Source organism: Syngnathus typhle, linkage group LG9 (genome assembly GCF_033458585.1).
Source record: "Syngnathus typhle isolate RoL2023-S1 ecotype Sweden linkage group LG9, RoL_Styp_1.0, whole genome shotgun sequence".
Taxonomy (NCBI): Eukaryota; Metazoa; Chordata; class Actinopteri; order Syngnathiformes; family Syngnathidae; genus Syngnathus; species Syngnathus typhle.
Genome location: NC_083746.1, coordinates 6,138,885 through 6,154,370, shown reverse-complemented (window position 1 = coordinate 6,154,370; position 15,486 = coordinate 6,138,885). Strand labels below are relative to the sequence as shown.

General features: G+C 41.9%; 1 protein-coding gene and 1 long non-coding RNA gene across 7 annotated transcripts in view; one reads left to right on the top strand and one right to left on the bottom strand.

The window, feature by feature from the left end:
• The window catches only part of myo16 (myosin XVI), a 63,475-nt gene that overhangs the window by 23,313 nt on the left and 24,676 nt on the right, over positions 1 to 15,486 (top strand). For 4 of the 6 annotated variants that reach the window (XM_061287544.1, XM_061287549.1, XM_061287546.1 and 1 more), the window contains 15 exons: positions 110 to 260; positions 335 to 485; positions 662 to 772; positions 2,360 to 2,425; positions 3,751 to 3,878; positions 5,735 to 5,840; positions 6,306 to 6,423; positions 7,091 to 7,238; positions 7,322 to 7,439; positions 8,732 to 8,849; positions 9,794 to 9,865; positions 9,958 to 10,099; positions 12,207 to 12,279; positions 14,788 to 14,940; positions 15,129 to 15,332. In XM_061287544.1, coding sequence (XP_061143528.1) covers positions 110 to 260; positions 335 to 485; positions 662 to 772; positions 2,360 to 2,425; positions 3,751 to 3,878; positions 5,735 to 5,840; positions 6,306 to 6,423; positions 7,091 to 7,238; positions 7,322 to 7,439; positions 8,732 to 8,849; positions 9,794 to 9,865; positions 9,958 to 10,099; positions 12,207 to 12,279; positions 14,788 to 14,940; positions 15,129 to 15,332 — 1,859 coding nt within the window. The remainder of the gene's footprint in view (positions 1 to 109; positions 261 to 334; positions 486 to 661; positions 773 to 2,359; positions 2,426 to 3,750; positions 3,879 to 5,734; positions 5,841 to 6,305; positions 6,424 to 7,090; positions 7,239 to 7,321; positions 7,440 to 8,731; positions 8,850 to 9,793; positions 9,866 to 9,957; positions 10,100 to 12,206; positions 12,280 to 14,787; positions 14,941 to 15,128; positions 15,333 to 15,486) is intronic. The other 2 variants (XM_061287545.1, XM_061287547.1) reach the window with 1 other exon arrangement.
• LOC133160024 (uncharacterized) lies at positions 7,042 to 9,395 on the bottom strand. The gene is made up of 3 exons (XR_009715786.1): positions 8,927 to 9,395; positions 8,702 to 8,839; positions 7,042 to 7,192 (listed from the first exon to the last, which is right to left on the bottom strand). It is a non-coding gene; the product is annotated as an uncharacterized LOC133160024 (long non-coding RNA).

Here is a 15,486-nt window from a genome sequence, read left to right as displayed (position 1 = left end):
CTCCTGATTCGTTACACTCGTGTACACCCCTGGGAGGATCAAGGTCCCATTCATCACCGCTCGTATCTTAAATGCGTCTTGATTTGGATTTTGGCTCAATTGTCCTCAGGCGTTGCTGCATCAGAGCACATAGCTGATTTACTGTTGAGTGGTGAAGCCTGCTGGCTGCAAAGGCTGAAGGACCCCTCCACCCCTCTGCTCTCCACGGACCAACACTATGATGGTGGAGCACATGACCTCAAAGCCCCTGTGAAAAACCTGTATGTCAAATATTCAACGCCTTCACCTGCCTTGCTCTTAAATTTGACCATTACAAGTTTTATAAACCTTACAGGAATCCTCTGGGCATCCCAATCTCGAAACGGGACAGCATGCTAGAGAAGTGGGCCATGTTTCGAGAAGCGGGCGGGGCACTCAGCCGGCAGCCGTCGCTGGATAACATCCTGGATGGCCCTTTCAGCTCAGGAACAACCAAACTGGAACAGGTCAATTATTTTTATTATTCTGAGTTCTCAGAGAAATTTTTGTTTTGCCCTTCAAACACACTTTAGAGCCCTATAAAGGTCTAAAAAGTGGTGAACTAATAGAATGCAACGACCAAAGTTCACCTTGATTATGCCTGCTGCTGTCATTAGAACTGACAATTTCAATTTCTCTTCAGGTGAAGCTGATGCCTCCAGCACCCAACGATGACCTGGCGTCCCTCAGCGAGCTGACCGACCGCAGCCTGCTCTACGAGATGCAGAAGCGTTTTGGCAACGACCAAATATATGTAAGTCTCTGCCGTTGAGCATGCAGAGGTGCCTAATAAAATGGGCACATTTATTTAAACAGGTTTTTAGGTTTAACCGCCCGACACTTTGTTCCGCTTCTTGGCAATGCTGCTGTCTGTCACTGCAAAATAAAACTCAGAGTCTGCACCAGTGATAATGGAAGAAATCAATCTCAATTAGATCCATAGGGGGGAGGGGCAATCAATGGATGCATTCAGGGTTAAATTGCCTTCATCTTTTAACAATTGCGCCCATTTTAACGGCATGCTATTTCCTTGTCTCCTACCCGTGTTCATCCATTGGGAAAACGTGCTACAACGCAAAACTTTGACCTACACGATTGTGATTGGGTGGTCCAAAGTGTGTGTGTGCTTGGGGGGGCAAATAGAAGGTAATAAAGTGGCGTGAGGAAGAAAGGAGAAATAACTGCAAACGCAGAAGGACTATGCTAGGGAAAATGCTGTGATGTCGCAGCACGCTTGATGCAAGTGAGTGTAATTTCACCATCAGGGACAAAAAACACGCCCACGCGTTGCGATCCAGTTGTGTCAAGTAAACACAATTCAGGCAGCCTTGGATGTAAATATTGATTTCGCTTTTAAATTGAAGTTCACATGTCATCCATATGACCTTTTTTTTTTTTTCTTCAACTAAATGACAGTTTAAGACATTTGTATTAAGTACACACCCATTGGAGAAGTTGAAATATAAAAGTAATATCCGACCCAACAATAGCCTTCATTTGTAATAGTGAGGACAAAGACTGCTCCATATGCTCCCAGCAGGGTGGACACTTTTGATGAGAGTTCTTTCACCTGCTGCCAGCAACCAAGAAGCCCCCCACCCTCCACACTCACAAGAGCGCATCCGTTCAAGCTGTGGAAAGCCGTCATCAACAATACCAATGGCTTGATTGGTCACTCATGTGTGACTGCACTGAAAGTTGTTTACCCTCTCGGACACACTAGTAAACCTCGTAAAAGCGTAATATGTTCAGGTCATCAACCTTGAACCAGCAAGGCCAATGTACTCTTCCAGATTTCAAAGGTCCCTTGAGACTCTAGACCACAGGTGTCAAACTCAAGGCCCGGAGGCTAGATAGGGCCCGCCACATCATTTTATGTGGCCCGTGAAGACAAATTGTGCATCAAATTCCTGTGTCATTACTAGAATTGCAAATTGCCTTCACTTCTAATAATATATATATATTTTAATATTTGACCAGTTTTTACTCATCTAATTTGAAAACGAGTTATTTGTTAGTTGTCTGGATATAATATGAGGTGCTCATACATTGATTTGGGTTGACAGTCATAATGGCCCTCCGAAAGAAGCTATGACTACAATGCGGCCCGCGGAAAAAAGGAGTTTGACACCCCTGCTCTTGACCCAGAGGGTAATGCCTCACTTTAAAGAGTGTGCATGTACGGGAGGGTGCAAATTATGTATTGAGTGGCAAATGGTGATTTCTACGCTCATGTTCTGCTTATTCTACAACTGTTTAACCACAATTGCCCAAAAAACAAAAAGATTCAGTTGGCATAGTGACTTAACGATCCTTTTTTATTTTTTGTGGCTCCCTGCAGACTTACATTGGACACATTCTTTTGCTGGTCAACCCAAACAAAGAGCTGCCTATCTACTCCACTTTGGTAAGCATGTTACGATAAAACTGTATGAACACAACATACATGCATGGAATGAATTTCAAATCCTTGTTAGGGTTGCGGGTGAATGGCAACCTATTCTAGCCTTAGGCAAGAAGCAGGGTACACCCTCTTGCGCAATCGCAGGACGTTAACACATACACAACATAAAAAAAAAATATTCATATGATAATGTTAGTGGTTGATTTACTTTTTACATAATATTTTAATGTCAATCTTCTTAGAATTTCTCCCAAATTGTAAAAATGCTTTTACCTTGGATAAGTTCTTGTAGTACATATTAAAAGTTGCACAATAATGTTGGCTGCCTAGCTGAGAGACATAAGTATGTGAAATGGACCTTGTGGTTGATAAATAATGCATTCTTCCTGTCAGCAAAGCACAGCATAAGGCTGACTGTGCATCAAGAAATCAAGGGTGGAGCCGGGTGCAGATCCCGAAATTGAATTCGAAACAAATGGAATAAAAGGCATCGCCCATGCACTTCATTCCAAAAGGCACATTAGGAAGATTTGGACTTGATCGGAGGAGACATCTTCTCTTGCCAAGCGCTATCCCTCTGGGAGGTGCTAGAAGAACATATGTCACAACATCCGCGATCTGCTCACTGTCTGTCACCCTCTCACTTCTGGTGGCTTGCGACGTGCTCAGACCAGTAACCAGCCAGGATATCAAAGTTGACTGTCGTTTTAAGACCTTGGTCGACACTATTTTTTTTCTTGTGCTGTGAATAGAACAATGGAATAAGACTCCAATAATAATAATAAACCGTCAGCAGGGGTACATCTTTCACTGAAAACTACATTTTTCTCAATTACATTTATTTTTGTTTATTTTAATTTTTATTGTTTTATTTTTTAATTAGGTTTTTATTGTTTTTTGGGGGGGGGCATGTATGTCAAAGGAATGATTGCTTATTTTATTTCATTGTATTTTATTTTATTTTACTTGCGCAACAATTAACTATGCCAAAATGTTACTTTAAACTTTGCCTGTACAGTCTTCTCTAGTACAAGCTATCAACTAAAGATTAGGTTATGGACCACTTTAAAAAATGACTGGCATCTCAATCCCTCATCATGCCCGACATTGACTGTGATATTCCCCCTGAGCGAACCAAAAGTGGGCAGCCTACATTTCGAATTGTAACTTTTATTAATTCTCTATTGTGGATTGTCTACTTCAAAACCCTGCACGGGTGTCATTTATTTTGCTGTGTTCATACGATCACCAACAAGCTGTGAATTACTCACCCGATGATGTAATTTTGCAACCTAACAATTAAGTCGTGGATTATTTGTCTCTCACAGGTGAGTCAGTTGTACCTGAGCTCCACGGGCCGCCTATGCTCCTCTCTTCCCCCTCACATCTTTTCCTCGACGGAGCGAGCTTACCACATGATGCTCCAGGAGAAACGACCCCAATGTTTCATCCTGAGGTTTGTGTCCCAATGCGAACCGCCCTAGTTGCACTGAAGCAAAACAAGTCAGCGGAGCAAAGTAATTGCAAAAAAGATAAAGTTTGCCCCGTTCTGTTTCAACACCTGTTAAACATCCCCTCGAGAAATAAATAGTCTGTTTAGCGTTCACACGCACAGCGACGAGTGTGTTTGGAGGCTTGTCACACTCTTTGTACTTGGCCTGATGGAGGCCGCCCCTTGATTGCAATTACGCTTCGCTTCAGCTCTCGCGTAGCATTCCTGCTGAGTTGTAACCAATCTGGCAGTGAGTTAATGCACCCTGGCCACAGGCTATCCATCTCCCTCATGCGCACGCACACTTGCGCACACACACACATCCATGCTAGGACATTGACCTTTCTCCTCCTGCCGTTTGCTCTATTTTTCTCATTTCTTGCTTATCTCGCTTCTTTTTCACAATTGCTGGTTTTGCTTAGACATTTTTCAAAAAGACAGGAGATATATTTTTGTAGTCGGTGGTCTGTGTTTTCTTGTTTCCTGATTTATGCAGCAAGGAGTTGTGAATTATATTTATTTATTCATTTATTTTTTAGTGTTTCCACACACACGGACAGCTAAAGGGTTGTGGTATCGGTGCGTACAGTATCGGATTTTTTTTTTTTAAATACCGATACTGTATACAGAAACAGTATTGGCATCAGTTTCAAAGCCCAAGTCTTTGACGATAACATGGTTAGAGTAGGAGAAGATTCAAACGGATTTTCTGCCACCTAATTGTCACTCCGCCGGGAACATCTCCAAGGAAACGCCCTCGCTGCTCTGGGACGCCCAGCTTGGTGAAGTCAAGTCTATTAAATTGACATACAAAGTTAAGACTGTACTGACACAAAAATCAGGATAAGCCAATATTTACGCCATCGTGTAGGTGCGCTGCCAACAATAATAGTGACTCTCAGGTGGATCAATACAGGTGAGTATTTTTCTTTTATCATCATTATTTATTGACACAATGCAATTTTCTTATCCATCACCAGAAAGCAATACAAACTGAACCCTAAGCCTTTCTGCATCATCCCCAATCCAAAGTGTTGAAGCAAAATATCTGCCCTTCCTCAAGACTGGGGTGGCCAATTGCACTTTACAAAGCTGCAAAGGTCCTGGCCTTGCACACCCCTTCCATGTTTACAGACATTCACTCAACGGCCATAATCCCCGAGGCCAGCTCGCTAACCGAATGCCCTTGGAGTCTAATAAGTGTTCAAAGAAAAGAGGCTGGCACTCAGCGGGACTCACAAAGCGAGCAACGCACTGATGTCATTAGGGAGGCCTTCTGACCTTCTGCAGCCATCTGCTGCATCTGTGTGCGGATGTGTCACGACACGCAACACGGTGGTCGGTACCTTATGTCGTACAACAGGCCTCCAGACGTAGCGGTAACACTACGTGGGCTGTGCCGAGCACTGGAGACGGGGTACGAGATAAGCAGCTGTAGGATGGTGTTTTTAATGAAGAAGTGGGTGGGTGGATGATGTCGTGCTGCATGTGATGACACACGGATGAAACCTAGTGATGACTAACACTCAACACCTACTCTTGTGAGAAAGGGATCATTGAGACTGATAACCTATATGGGGCACATTTTGGCTTTTCTGAAGCTTTTATGCAAATATCCTGGAAGTCCACTGTAAAGAATTTCACATTATTTGAGTTCGACATTTAGCTTGAAACATGTATTTAGAAACACACTTACAGGGACTTCACTAATGATGGAAATATAAATGTATGCAAATTACAAATATCATCAATGTGGATGACCGTGTGCTGCACATTACAATTGACTCTTTGTCTACCTTTTTGCTTTTTGTGTCTTATAGTGGCGAAAGTGGTTCAGGGAAAACGGAGGCCTGTAAGCACATCGTGCGACACCTGACAGCCAGATCCAGCCCTAAAGGCTTCGCGTTGGAATCCAGAATGAAACACGTAAGTTTGAATCTTTGGATTTCTTATTTAGTTATTTCTACATTTTGAAGGCTTCATTCACAATACCCAAGGATCCCGCTCATGCAATAAAGCAAAATGTTCATTTTAGTCCTGCTAGACTGAGTATCAGTGGGTTTTGTAGTAATTCCCTTTGGTAGTGGTGTCATGACGTGTTTGCCACTTTTAAATCCTGCTCAGCGCTTGCCTCTCAGTCTCCCCGCTGGCTAACAAAGCGTGTAGCTCGTGAGAACAAGCGCCGTGTTCCGTGATGAAGTCATCCTCATGCATGCTGGTGATATCTGGGTCAGTGTGCTGCCTTATCATCTAGAGACCACTTGGCATACTGCACTCCACTGTACTTTACTAAAGAGACAGTGTATAGATGTACACTGACACCTGGTGGTGGGAATTAAAACGCAGGCAACCATGGATTTCAAATGTAAACTTTTCTTTTAAATGATGCAGGTGAATTGTATCCTGGAGGCTTTGGGGCACGCAAGGACAGAGAAGAACAACAACTCTAGTCGTTTTATCAAGCTGTTGACCATCCAGTATTGTGAGAAGAGGAGAACGCTGCTTAGAGGTAATCAATGCATCTTTAAAATGGGGATTTCATTTCAGCTGTCTGTTTACACCATGAAACTTGTAGAATTTCAAATGAATGAAAATATGTGATTTTTTTTTCACGTTTTATTATTAGTATTTTGTTATATTATAAATAATTCGAAATATTATGTATTATTTAAATATTATTTATTTTGCTGAAAATTGTCTACACTCGTTAAACAATCTAACCAGAACTTAGAAAATTAAATCCTTACAAAGTGCACAAAGGGTGACAAATACATTTCCAATTTAATTCTGATAAATAAATAAATAAATAAATAAATAAATAAATAAATAAATAAATAAATAAATAAATAAATAAATAAATAAATAAATAAATAAATAAATAAATAAATAAATAAATAAATAAATAAATAAATAAATAAATAAATAAATAAATAATGATAAAAATAAATTCAGTCTGCCTGAGCAAATTGCACTGTAAATGTTCTCAAATAAAACTTAACTGCTGAACAAAATGCCCTACAGTTTTGTGTGCAATGATGTAAAATTCCAACAGGGGGCGATAAAAACTCATATATGCACTGCTTTCCTCTAGTTAGTTTGACCAATAAGTATATTATCATCCACTCAATCACAATTTACTACAGATTTATTTATGTGAACCTGTCTTGACGTTGCAGCACGTGTGTACACGTACATGCTAGAGAAGTCTCGAGTGGTCCAGTGTCCTCTTCACCAACACAACTTCAACATCTTCTACCTGATGGCCGAGGGTCTGTCACCTGAAGAGAAGAGCCCACTTCACCTCAGTAACATCTTGGCTCATAAGTGTGTTCTCACATCACTTCATGAGGGTATCAAACACAATATTTGTGTCCATTTTCAACCCGCAAGTTTGTTATGTTGTGAAGGTATCTTAGTGGAGGACTACCCAGGGGGAGCCCTCCTGTGGCTGCAGCATCTACGGAAAGCAGGGAGCGTCTTGCCGCTCTTAAGCAAGCCTTTCAAGCTGTGGGTTTCAACAAGCAGGTATTGACATGACCTTAATGCTCAAGTGTTTTTTTTTTTTTTTAAGTATTGACTTGTTACTTGCAAAAGCAACAACTCACTGTTCACTATTTGAGTAGGTACACCTGTTTCGATAAGTTCCAAAACAAAGAAATGGGAAAAAAATGTGATAGTTTTCCCTGCAGCAAGCAGCGTAAGTAACCTTTAATGGTGGTGGGGTCCAACATTTCTCTATAGACAAACTACTCATAAGTCAGTTTTTCCATTTTTTTCTATGCATGTATAAAAGAGCCACTATCGTAACCCAACAAAAACAGTTTTAAAGCAAACCACTTTTCCAAAAGCCTTGTTCACATTCGCATCCATCATGCACACACTCATGCCGGTCGGGTGTGGTTTTTTAGCACACTTGTGCAACCGTGCGGTTGCCTTATACTCTAGCAATGTCTACCTCAGTGACAAGCATAATGATACACTGATTAAATTCATCTCCCTGACGCTGGGCGCTATCTTTGTAAAGGCCTATAATGTCGTGGCCAGTCAGTGTAAACCTGTTGTTGTTTTGTACGGATTGAAAGGAGTGCAGATGATACACTAAATAACAAGATCATGGCCAAATTGAGAGGTGGCTACACTGTACATACTAAATGAGGGACTGCCAGTGACCAGAATACAGATAAGCAGCACAAGTATTGATACTGGTATCAATAAAATCCTTCTGCCAGAGTAATGCTTACACACACGCACATACGACCTCAAATTTATGCCCACCCCCCCTTTAGAGATTGAGCAATGGCTAATGGTGTGTTCCATTAAGAATCCTCTTCTCAAGGGCAGAGAGGGACAGTAGAGGAGGATGGTGGCAGTGTGTGAATGGAGGGATGAAGGTTGATGTGTTGAGAATGGTGACGAGGTGAAGGTCATCCAAAATGGCGTCTGTTTTTCTTGTTGTTTTTCCGCTTTGCAACGCACTATCGTGACCCCCGTACAACTCCAAACACTCCACTATGTCACTCTCATTCAGAAAGTATTATTTTGCATCTGAATAACTATAAAATGTGATTTGTTATCCTACTGTGATAATGATACAATGAAACCTGTAAGGTTGTTCGTGATGCTTTTTCCCTTCATTCAGCGCCAAAAAAGGCTGGCTTTTACGTTTTTTTCCATTTTCCAAAATAACCATCAATCAGAATGCCGTGTTTGGACCAGTGGGTCCCATAGAACGTGTTATTCTAAAAACAATATTTGTGTTGACCTCATTTTGAGCGTAAAAGTTTTACATTAGATTGTTGACCATCTCTGTCAACCAGGAAGTGGATTCCGTGTTCATGTTGCTCTCCGCCGTGCTCCATATCGGGGATCTGCGTTTCACTGCGCTGACAGACGCCGATAGCGCCTTCCCTTCTGACCTGCAGCTGCTTGAGAGAGGTCAGCACACACACAAATGCACACGCAAGTCAGCATATGATCGGGGTCCGATTTCATCCACGGAGCTTCAAACGCACCCAACCGAGTCATCGTTTGTCCTCGGCTTCTCATCTCGATCTTCCAAAGTCGTGCCTGGGGGGCCGTTGGCACGCGCCAAGTTCCAGATTGTTGCATGGTAACCGTGGTGATGGTAACTCGCGCATGTAAATACACTCTCACTCGATTGACTGCTTTTCATCTCTCACTCTGAGGCTTACTCATCCAGTAGCCCCTCCACGGCCCCTGTGCAGCGGTAAACAACTGACATCATGGGCCTAAGCGAGTAAGCGGGCTGATGTCAGGGACATGTGAAGTCAGCAAAGGAATTCTGGCTCGCTATCACCCGCGTTTTCTTTATTTTGGGCTCTGCTGAGAATTCCCCTCATGATTCTTCCTGCGACCCATCGATTTAGCGAGAGCCTCACATGAGGTCATGATGATGTCACACATACTCAGCACTATCTCCAGTCACGCTCATCTTTTATGCTTTGTAATGAGGATTTTTTGGGGGGCAATGACGATAAAGGTATTCTAATTGTAGTTCAAGTGCGCAGTGGGCATTCTGTTTTGATTAATCGGATTTTGTTTGTTAGTGTTTTATAAAGGACCATCCTGAAAAAAGAGGAAATATTCAATCCTCTTAGAGGAAATGAAATTGGATAAAAAAAAATAAAAAGTAAATAAATATTAACAGCCCTATATAATTTAGAAAAAAGAATTTCAGATGAAAGTCAAAAATTGCAAAAGCAAAGTTGTATAGTCTTTATATCAATAGAATAAATGTGTATATTTTAAAATATCACAAAAAAATAAATAAATAAACAATATTTATATATATTTATAGTATATATATATATATTTGTTTTCTTTTTTTATAAAAGTCTGACAGCATCGTTTTTTAACAGTGTCCGGAATGCTGCAGGTGTCTTGCAGTGACTTAAGCAGCGCCCTCACCTCTGATGTTCAGTACTTTAAAGGTACCGTCTCGCACCGTTTAAAGGCCTCATATAACCTAAGTCCTAGATTGGAGTGTCATCAATCGCATTCTAAACCTATCCTTTCCTATCAGGTGATGTGATCACACGACGCCACACGGTGGAAATGGCCCAGCAGTACAGGGACCAACTGGCCAAGGCCATCTACGGACGACTCTTCAGCTACCTGGTCAACTGCATCAACGACTACCTGCAAAGACACGACGACAGTGTTTGGTAAGGACTCTTGTCACAGTGGTTGGTTACAGTGGCGTGGCCAAGCCGGGGCGAGCCGGGGCGGCGCCCCGGTTTGGAGTCCCTGCGCCCCGGTTGAAAAAAATCGAGCTTTTTCGATTCTTCATTTTCATGCCGTTTTTTTTCTTTCGGTCTTGCGCTATTCTATGTGCGCGATGTTATCCATTCACTGTTTGCCTCCCGGACCCGGATGTTTTAGCGATCGGCGTGGGTTATGTTCGATTTTTTTTTTTCCTGTGGGCGCGCGCCCCTACTGGAAAAATTCGTGGCTACGCCACTGGTTGGTTACATCGTGTCAGAGTTCGTACGGTCATGAGAAAACAGGATAAGTCACGGCAAGTGAAAATGTATATTTCAAGTCCTTTGGGTTTCATTGACAAAGAATATTTTCTTGAAGCTATAGATATTTTACATATTTTTCCAGCATTGTTTATATATTTATCCAAAATACAGTACTTACATTTATTATGGTGTACAGTATTTGTTTCTATTGTATACCAGCTTTAACAATAAGATGGGGAGAGGTTTTTGTTTTTGAGCGCTTTTAAAAATATCTGTTTTCGACACGAGCATAATGATTTGCGCGTGGAAGCGAAAAACAGTGCCTCTGTGTCTGTAATGAAAAGCGGATTTTGTGGTCCCGAGATGGGCCCCCCTAATCATCACTTGCAGCATCACGGTGGTGCACGTTCGCGAGTCGGCTTGTAAAATGCACTCGAGCAGAACGTGAGAATTTAACTGGTGCGTGTCTTCGATCCATTTCCTCTTGTTGTCTAACTGCGGTAACCCGTGCGGCGCTCATGGAATTAACGCTGGGGTCAAAGCTGTCACAAAGTCATTATGTCACAACGTGGCCCATGTCAATCAAGGCCCTGTCTAGTACTTTTTAACCGCCTGTCATTAGCGCACACTGGTTTGGCGCTTACGTTTCCCCAAAAAGCAGTCTAAAAGAGGGGCTCCCACGGGAGTCATTTTCCGTCGGCACATCAAAACCGGGGGGCCTCCCGAAAACCTCCCTCAAACCCGCCGTGGTGGAAAGCGCCTCAAGGCCCGCGTTGACATTGCGAGTAAACTGGTAGCGCGGCGTCAAATAGTTTGAATCTCATGACATCCAGGGAATGGTATGTACACTCAAGAGTGAAATGGAAAATGCAAAACATCATATTCGGGGGCGTTCCCAAGGTTCAAGGGGATGTTTGTCATATACTCGCGCACGCGCTTAACGTTGTTGTGTCGTCTTATCTTACAACAGAGGCGCCTCTTATTTGCATGTTATGAGGAACTCTGTCATATTGTATGGCTTTTAATTTCCAGCAGTGTTCCAAATACTTCCTCAGTTTTGGGAGGGTCTACTTTTCTGTCTGACCTTTCAAAACGAGCAGCTTGGCAGAGTTCAACGCAAATTCAAATTAGTGGCTTTGCTTATTCACGGCGACCCTACTCTAGAATCAATTAATTTTTAATTTGAGGTGACGTGCTGTGGCGGGAAACGTCCTGCCCCCGCGCATTCCGTAGTCCCCACCCCTTATTACATACACAATGAATGGGGTTGATGACGGCACACTGCGGCCAGCCAAGTTCAGTGTGTAAAGGGCACGTTATCATGGGTTTGGCATTCCAATTATGGTTAGTTTGTAATTTACTTTTTTTATTTGGTTAGTTTTAATCAATTTTCAGGGTGGCTTTTTTGTTTTGTTTTTTTAAAAACACTATCGGTTTAGCTTTTGCTTGTTTTCTTTTTAGTTTTCATTTTTGAAGAAAAAAAAAAACCAGCATGATGACGATGAGAACGAAGGACATTTTTGTTTTTATTTTATTTCATGAACAAAATGTTCAGTTTTAATTAACTCTAATAACCTTGGAGGATGCACGTTTGCCAAGCCAGTTTTACACAGTTAGATAACTGGAGTTCAACTTCTGGAATGTTTTTGTCTTGTTTACGTACACAGAAAAGAATGTACTACGACATTCACAGTGTCCATGGCACGCACCAACTAGAACATTTTTTTATCAAAGTTGCTGTCAATGATGATGTATGTGCTCAAGAAAATGTGTATGACATGATTTTCGATGTCTGAATGTCTTTCAGTGACCCTGCCTTTGAAATTGCAATCCTGGATGTCTTTGGTTTTGAAGAATTTCAGAGGAATAGATATGAACAGGTTAGAAAAACAATTACAATACATATTAGCATGTTATTGTGTTTCGGTATATCTTGTAAAGTATTTGTTAAAAAATAACACAACTGCAGCATTCCAAATGATCTTAATAGTTTTGCTTATGACAATGATCCGAAATGTGTGTTCATCCACTTTACATTTACTTTTGCTTTAAATTTCACTTGACACGATTTATTATACTGTGAACTTGTTTAATAATACGTGACATTAACTGTGTATTATTTGGAAAAATACTTTGCCTATATTATACTGTTAACAGCCAACGCTTGTTTAACTATTTGTACAATTCAACCTTGTGACGTTCCGAAGACTAACATGATTGACTGACATCTCTGGAATGTGGTTTAATCATTTACAAAGAAGTGTGACAGTAATCGTCTGCTTTTGGAACATTTTTAGTCTCTAATTGTAACGAATCATGTGAAGCCTGCGGTTGACTTGGCTTGACTTTCACTCGTCCTCGCATGACCCGACAACCTCATTTGGCTTGCTTATTGTGCACGTGTGTGTCTCTGTGTGTCTGACTCACAATGGCTACAGCAAACTGACATTCACGTGTAAATAATTACGTACATAGTTGTGTTTCAGAACAATGAGGGTTTGAATGCAACTATCCCCGAGCCCCTTTTGAGGGTAAAACTACCGACCAATTAAGACTCTTACATTATTTTAAATGTTATTTACATAAAGGTAATTAAGCAACCGGTGTAGACTTTATGCGTTCCGTTATTTGTTTGTTTTGCAAAGTGCTAATCCTTGCAAATACGTACTTACCTGTACTCAAGCAGCATTCTTTGCGTGCTTTGTTTCTGCCAGTCATGTATGAAATTTTTGATGAAGGTACAGTCTGTTCAGCGCCCATTGTCTGAGGTGTAAACATACCGTGTGCTCATTTTTGGCATGCAATGTCAATAGACTGTGGCATTCTATCAACTGTGGTGTGTGTGCGTGTGTCCTTACGTGTCCTCTACATGTAGTCTAATCCAAGTAAAAAGAAGGTCAGGAGGAGAGTAAGAAATGCGAAGGAATAAGATTGAGACGATCCAGTCAATACTGTCTCTGTGTTAGCATTCCTTCTGTGTTAATTAACAGCGTCTGACAACTCCACTCGTGTGCTCGTTCGGCCAAATAATCCTGTACAAAGATTCCGCCATCAACAAAAATAATTGTTCTCCAGAGCAAATTCCAAAGTCAATCGGTATGATTCTGTTTGCTGTCGTTTGTTGTTGGCTCGTTTCCACATAACTTTATAAAAGGGCGACATATTTTTGTGATTGACTGAGTCGACATTTTTCCCTAACCCTAATGCCAACAAGAATCTGTTAGTTATTAGTCTGGTGGTTTATAAATCTATATTTCAAAGACAAACTGGGTGACTCATGTGGGAATAAATGAAGAAGAGATCATTATTTCAGTAAAAATGTTTACTGACACTTAAAAGTTTGAGCTTCAATCGAAAATAAAAGGATTAATGGATGGATAAGTGTAATCCCTCCTCATTGTCGTGCACATGTCACTGGCAAACAAATCCTCACGCTGTTTGTACACACAGGCACTGACCGACATACACTCAGTCACACAGCATGATCAGGGTCATTAGTGCTTGTTAATCAAAGATTTGTACGTGTGTGTGTGTGTTGTACCTGCTCAGCACTTTGCTAACGAGTTAACTCAATCAAGCACCCGCTGCGATACGGCCCGAAATAAAGCAGGCAAACACAGTTAAGAGGAAAACAGGAGTGCGCTCACCTGTGTCTCGAAGTGCACTCGGGCCGTAAACGTTATCTGCAGGCCCGTCCTGTTTGTTGTTTACATCCGTTTCGGCTCCATTGAGTCATATGATTTTCCGTCACGGTCGCGAACAGGATGTACAGTGGGCGAGTGCGTTGTTAATTTTAAGCGGAACGTACACGTGAGCTTGATCAGACGTGAATTGCTCGAGTTATAAAGAAGGAGATGCAAGGGAGTCAGAGATTGGTGTCACGTGTGGAATAGCTCTGAGGGTGCGAAACTACCATTTTAAAAGTAGCCCATATATGTGCGATAAGGAGTTATACCAGCATTGTGTAAAACTGCTGAAAAAGGTCAAAAGGTCGGCCCGTTATTCAGCCGATATTTGGAAGGCCTTAATCGACCAATTTACTCGTTACTGTGAAAGATGCCCTTAATTCATGTTTAAGCGTTTTCCTAGAGTTTAAAGCATGACATGTATATCTTCCGTAAAACTTGTGACTTCCCCACAAGATCGCAACACACAGCTTTTGTTCCATTCCTTCCTGTGCCGAGAAAGATAGTTTAACTCCTGGTACAACTCGTGCGTCGATGTCATTTGAGGAAGGCCTCTTTTAATCATTTCACTACATGTATAGTTTTATCAATTACATCCCATTGAGGGCCCCCCCCCAAATTGTTTTTGTAATGGCTGTCAAACAAACAGACCCTCTCCATGTGCAATGAAGATTTATTAAGTGTTTGTTGTGTGCGTTCCAGCTGTGTGTCAACATGACCAACGAGCGGCTGAGGCGCTACGTCTCCGAGGTGCTATTCCAGCAGGAGCAGGTTGAGTGTCTACAGGAGGGCATCGCCATGGAGACCTCGCCATCCCCCAGCAACCATCCATCTACTCTGGACTTTTTTCTCCAGGTATTGTCCGTTCGGGCTCGTGTTAACTTTATGAACATGTCGTGTAGATAATGCGATGACCCTCTCTGGCCAGGTCATCATGATATGCATCCCCTTTGCACAATAGAAATAAATAATTTTTGTAACAAACATTACGTTCCAGCCGTGGATGAATGGTAGCGTAACAACGGCGGCGTCTCTTTGCAAAGCAGAAGCCTCAAGGACTGCTCAGCGTATTGGACGAGGAGAGTCAGAGTCTTTGGCCGACGGAGCAGAACCTCTACAAGAGGCTAGCCGGCCAGCTGGAGTCCAACCCGACGGACGGCCTCTCCTTCACCACCAAAGATGGCAACGGAAATCCCCCGCCCAAAGATCAAGGCCCCACCTTTACTGTCCGCCATTATACAGGACAGGTCCGAAAAATGAACGGCAAAAATTGTTGTCTCATTTGAACCGATGCATGTTCCAATCTAGTGTTGTCTTGACACAATTACACGCAATACCCGATAAGATCGAATGAATATCTGTCTGTCCAGTGTTTATGAAATCCTAATTATACAGTTAAAT